This window comes from Pinus tabuliformis, chromosome 8 (genome assembly GCF_031772625.1).
Source record: "Pinus tabuliformis cultivar Carrire ecotype Pingquan chromosome 8, CPIR1, whole genome shotgun sequence".
NCBI lineage: Eukaryota > Viridiplantae > Streptophyta > Pinopsida > Pinales > Pinaceae > Pinus > Pinus tabuliformis.
In genome coordinates this window covers 1128460451-1128466450 of record NC_142294.1, presented here as the reverse complement: position 1 = coordinate 1128466450, position 6000 = coordinate 1128460451, and the positions used below count along the sequence as shown (strand labels likewise).

At 36.9% G+C, this 6000-nt stretch overlaps 1 protein-coding gene across 3 annotated transcripts in view; it reads right to left on the bottom strand.

Moving 5' to 3' along the window:
• Nucleotides 1–571: 571 nt before the first annotated feature.
• The window catches only part of LOC149239316 (ChaC-like family protein), a 137799-nt gene continuing 132370 nt past the window's right edge, over nt 572–6000 (bottom strand). For 2 of the 3 annotated variants that reach the window (XM_089373391.1, XM_089373392.1), the window contains 4 exons: nt 1469–1509; nt 1224–1295; nt 1043–1122; nt 572–928 (listed from right to left, as the gene is read on the bottom strand). In XM_089373391.1, the coding sequence (XP_089229517.1) occupies nt 828–928; nt 1043–1122; nt 1224–1295; nt 1469–1509 (294 nt within the window). In that variant the 3' untranslated portion in view covers nt 572–827. The remainder of the gene's footprint in view (nt 929–1042; nt 1123–1223; nt 1296–1468; nt 1510–6000) is intronic. The other variant, XR_016246440.1, reaches the window with a different exon arrangement.

Genomic DNA, 6000 nt, shown 5'->3' with positions numbered 1-6000 from the left:
ATTAAATGATTCAATTTTTATCTATATATTCACCATAACAATGGCCATAATCTATCTGCAACATAATCAATTAATTATTTTTTAACAATTTCTCAATTTTATATTTAAGAAGTATATTTTTTATATTTGTATGTATATTACTATAAGTTTAAAATTTTATATTTAAGAAGTATAATTCTTATATTTATCTGTATATTATTATAAGTTTAAAATCTTTATTAATATCAGATTTTGTGTAATATAAATCATCAATTCTGCTCTACCTCTTACAGCAAACAAAGAGTTTTAATTTAATTTTATACATGTAGATTATGTTAGTCTAGTGGCACATTGATTATTTCTTAAAATAATCATTGAAGTTAATGAAGTCCCTAAATTTCTACATGGAGACATTGTCTCATTCAACAATCAAAGTGAAATATCAAGGATGGCACCATACTTCAGAGCTTAGGTTTCATTGTTGTTAAGCAGATTTCTTACTCTTTAACCAGATTCAATTTAAGACCTCACATGTTGCTTATCAATTCAAAATCCTCTTAAAGCATATCAAAAAATACAGTGCAAGAAAATATTTTCAAGTGAACGTTTTGTAAATATTCAAATAATTATTATATCATAAAATCAAAAGACAATGCATTGAATAGTATTGTCGACTATAAAATCTTATCTAGACAGTTATTTGTCTGTTTGAACTACGAATCATGAAAACAATCAGAGATATTCTAGATTGAGGCTGCGCATATTATAGTACTCGAAAGGCTCGGCAAAATATCCTTTAAAGTAATCGAGTGAATAAGACAACAAATTGCTGAAGTTCACACTGAAGCTCAGTACTTTGCATCTCCATTTGAAGTAGCATCTCCATCTTTGCATGTTAATACTTTCCTAACTGCATTTGCGAGGTCTGTCACGTGACTATCATTGCAACCTGTGAGACACAACGAAAATAAACGAAGAAAAGGAATCGATCATGACGGTCTTCTCATATTTTCCTTCACCAAGATAAATGCAATACATAAAGAAAAAAAAATAAGGAGCTAACCTATCTCAAGTAGAGCTGTCTCTAGTTGAAAAAGATATTCAATGTTAGGCCCGGAAGGACCCACAGCTCCAACAATTTGACTGCAAAAACCAAAACCATATGGCCCTTGTCATGATATTAAACCTACTCATGATTGCATATATTGATAACATAAATATTTAAGCCAGACAGAATCACATACTGAGCCATCATTTCCAATGGTGCAGGGCCCAGGTAATTCTTATTCGAATTCTTGTCTGTTGATGCAATGTACCTGAACTTAATATATGGATACAAATCAATGGATATATGAGAAACCCGAGGAAATCTACTTTGAAAGATAAGCCATCATGACCTTACTAACATGAATCAAAGTAGCTTTATGGACACTTTATGTGACATAGAGACCAATCTCATCCTCTTAGCTTGACAGACGAATCTACTTACACAAGGACTCCAGATATAGCTGGCTCTGTTGAATCCTCTTCCTGCACATGATTAAAACATTTTAATGATGAAATTAAAAATTTTGAAAATATAGGAACCAATAAAAAATGTTAAAACCCATTTAGCATTAGAAATTTCATGCCAAATAGACATTTCTGCCAGCCATGGAATTTTCGTTAATCAGGTGCTTGGGATAGGATGCCAACTGGTAATCCATTACAGAAGGTTGTCGTACTACGCTTGATTTTCTAGAAAGCTATATATAGTAACGAGCTAGTTACAAGAGAGGTAAGCTTGCAAAATCACCAATTGTCGGATTTTTTCCATGCAAGCATGACAAATGGCAATAAAAAGAATGCACTATAATGATAACCAAAATACTGTGTTGGGACACCAAATTTAAGCAACAAGTATATCGTAACGACCTAGTTACAAGAGAGGTAAGCTTGCAAAATCACCCATTGTCGGAATTTTTCCATGCAAGTATGACAAATGGCAATGAAAAGAATGCACTATAATGATAACCAAAATACTGTGTTGGGACACCAAATTTAAGCAACAAGTATATCGTGCAATGCTTTTGGCAGTCAAGCAAGGAATGGAATGGATGTTCTATGTGCATACCATAGTAAGCATGCAGCCCTTCCAATTCTGTTTAGTTCTAAATTCTACTCATGAGCTTCAATTGGACATATGGCATACTCCATGATCTTCCATTACCTAATTTAAATATCTAGTTTTGTGAAAATGGGAAATACATGGTTGAAACTTGGTTTACACTATGGAATCTCCTGCAACGATTTTATGTTTCATGCACATAACTCTTTAAAATAAGTCCCATCAAGCATGGTCCTAATATGAGTAGTTGTGAGAACAACATAGTTTAACAATACAAGGCTTTTTATTTTGTTCCCCAATACCGATACCCACCAAAAAGTGGGTAACCCCTAGAAGAAAAATGTAATCCTCATTTGACAGCCAACCAGCAGCCTCATGATGGTCGGCACATAACACTATGCCAAACTTCTCCACCTATTGCTCCACTCAGATATCCCTCCCATATGGCATTTCTTCTTGCAAGAAGGTGGGTCATCTATCGAAGGGTACTCTAACCATTCTTACAATTATGTGTTTTCATTTAATGTTATGGGCATATTAATATAGATCATGGGGGGAAACTAGAAAATTAACTAATCTCTGATTGCATTTTTGTTCCCACACTTCACTTGGGAGGTTAGTCTTTGACTCTAGTGCAGTGGGACCTCCTCTAAAGCCTCAAGGTTTAGGAAGGGCAACAATAGGGAGGCATTGATTGATATAGTGTGTCCAAGGTAATCAATATTTACCACTTGCCATCTGGTCATTTAGATTGGCACCCTTCTTTATCCACATCCTTGAGTCAAGGCCTGGAAACTTGGCCTCAAAGGTTGATGCAGCTGAAAGAAAGTTAAAATCATATAAATCCACAATGAAAGAAAATGTAAAATGCAAAAGATGGTTGGGGCAATATTTAGCGTGTGAGAAAAACCTAGCATGAACTCTACCCCTCATTAGCCATTGCCTAGTTACTCAAGCATTTAATGCTCCGTCTCAAATAAAGAACTCTTGAATGTCCCTACCCTGTTGAGCCAGAAACTGCTACAATCTTAAAGGGGTATTGGAAAAATATCAAAACAAGTTTAGGCTCCTAAGATACACCAAATAAAGGCAAATCATTAAAGTAAAAGGCACACCAAACAGGTGGAAAAAGCAGATCGAGGAAAGGCATAATTCATGCCACCACGATTTCTCCCTCATTACATCATTGCACTTAAGATGTTGGACCCCCCATCTGTGGCACGTTCCTTGAAGCCTCTCCCACTCCATGACGATTGATCTAGAATGCAAACACATCAACATGAATAGTGAATAAGTAGGATACACATAAAATAATGTAACAGGCAAATGAAAAGCAACTACCTAAATACAACTGCATCGGGTTCCATTGAACGAAGTATGGTGCCTGCCCCCCACACCTCCGAAGAGCATCTAAAAGCCCGCTGCACCTAGCCCTAATATGTCCTTGGATGTTGACTTAGGAAATGTTTTAGCAAAGATGAATGTGCAAGTGCCTCTTTTGGAATTGGCTAAGCTTAAACCCCAAAGAGGGAAAGTTAAAAGAGCATTCAACCTTGAAGAGTCTGAAGATCCTCTTATGATCCTTCAAAACATGTATAATGACCCAAGAAATAAAGGTCATGCACCTTTCACATCGTGTCTAATGGTAAATAATTTGATTCTACATAATTGAATGCTTGACTCTGGTGCCTTTGCAAATGTAATTCCTTTTTAAGAGTCGTGAATCAATTGGAAATGCAAATCACTAGACCATATAGGAATTTGTGTGGCTTTGACTCAAGTCTATCCCCATATATGGTCTGATGAAAGATGTTAGTGTCAATGAGTACTAATATGGATATTTTAGTATTAATAAACATTGTAATGATTGATGTGCCGAATGCTTGGGGTATGCTTTTGTCTAGGAAAGTTACAAATGAACATGTCATGCCGAATACTTGGGGTGTGCCTCTATAGGTCAGAAGTTACAAATGAACTTGTCATATGCTACCATACCCACTGTGGATGGTTTTGAGAAATCTAGGGCATCATGGTTAAGTGATTTCTCTTCTATTAATCGCTGCTTGTGAATGCTTTTTACTCAGATTAGGATCTTCTTTTAGCTTATGTTATTATAGTGCTATTCTTCATCAAAAAGTTACCAATACATAAACCATAAAGAGACAAGAGACACAGAATATAGGCTATCAGCGAGAGCCAAAACCTCTCTCACTTGAGAGGAAAACCCGAACAAATTTTCCTTCTTACAGAGATTCCAATTGACGATACCAAGACCAAGACACTTGACCTATTTGCCAGTCCAAGACCATGACACAAGTTCCCTTAGTGAGATCCTTAGACAACGATAGTCAACTTTTTGCTCCTTCCTTTTTCTCGACTCCTCTTCCACTTCAACCTCCTTCTACTTCAAACCTTCGGCCTCCTTTAATTAGGTCTGCAATCCTAATTCAAAAACCCTAGCTCATGCACAAGACCTTATCTTACGCCTTAATTTTCTTCGCTTTGGATAGGATCTTCTTGTAACTTGACTCGGCTTCCTTCTTGACTTGACCTTCTTCCAACTCGGCTACCCAAGAGGACTACAATTCTTCTTGGCTCCTTTTGCTGCAACTGATCTCTTGCTGCCCCACACGTGTAGAGGAAATTAACCCAAAACAGACCTGAAAAGAGCTCGGTTTATACTGTTCCCTCCTTCGCTTGATAATAACCTTCACAACTCTTATTACAGACTTTGATGATGACTGAAAAATCTTTGCCTGAAACAATGTCAAGCTGCCCTATTTATAGTGGTTGGAGCCTATAATAAGCCGTCTTGTTGGAGGATGAGTCGACGTGTCATTTGGAGGAGATCATTTATTCTATTTTGAAGCCGACTTGAAGGAGAGGTCTTGTGCTTGTCTTGGAGGGATTTCATACTTATTTAATGACTCATACAAAATGTAACATGCCCAAGAAGGGTCCTTCATACATGACATTGACTCAATTTGACTTTTATGACTAGATGACAAAACCTAAAGGCTCACAATGGGAGCCATTACTAAAAATAAAATTCCTTGCTCATGAAACCCATGAGACAAGCATTACAATAATAATTTTATTTTTCTTCTTTTCATCAATTACATAAAATCACAATTACACATGTCATTATGAAGACCGAACCTAGTTACACTTTTCAACACTCCCTCTTAACTAGGGAGGTATTCATAATGGTACTTGGTCATTCTCAATCTGAAGAATTTCTCATAAGAAGAGTCGGATTGGTAACCCATCTGTATAGCATCATATCAACTAGAATTGTCACATAGCAAGGCCTTGACTATTAGCTCTATCTCTCCACGAGATCTAAGAAAAATGTTGGCGAGACCAATGATGTATAGACACCCTCATCATTGTCTCTCTCAGAACATACCCCACCCGAGTTCTCAGGGTGTGTTCCACCAGGACTATTCTTATCTTGGATTCTCAGTCCTCAAATAATATTGGTCCTCTACAACTACTCTTATCTTGGATGCCCTAACACGTCCTCAAAGAACATCGGATGCTAGATGTTTACCTAATCCTCCATTCTGCCTTCCCAAGTGAAGACAAAAATGATGTGTCGGTGCCCTTCGTGACTTCATCCTGATATTGCTTCAACATTAAAAGGTGCTTTTGTTGGATGGCTTCTTCATCATGACATCTTCGTAGAGTAGAATCAGTTATATGCATCTTTCATATCTCCAAGGCCTTCATAGGTGTCAAGGGTCCTTTGATCTTTTTCTTCCTTTGTCAAAGTTGTCATGCCTTCTTTCGGGAGATGTCTTCAAAGTATCTTTGTCAGATAGAGAGATTCTTTGTGATCATGGTGTTCTTCACATGCTTGATCTCTTTCTTCATTTGCTTCTTCATGGATAGGTTGGTCAACCACCTTATGC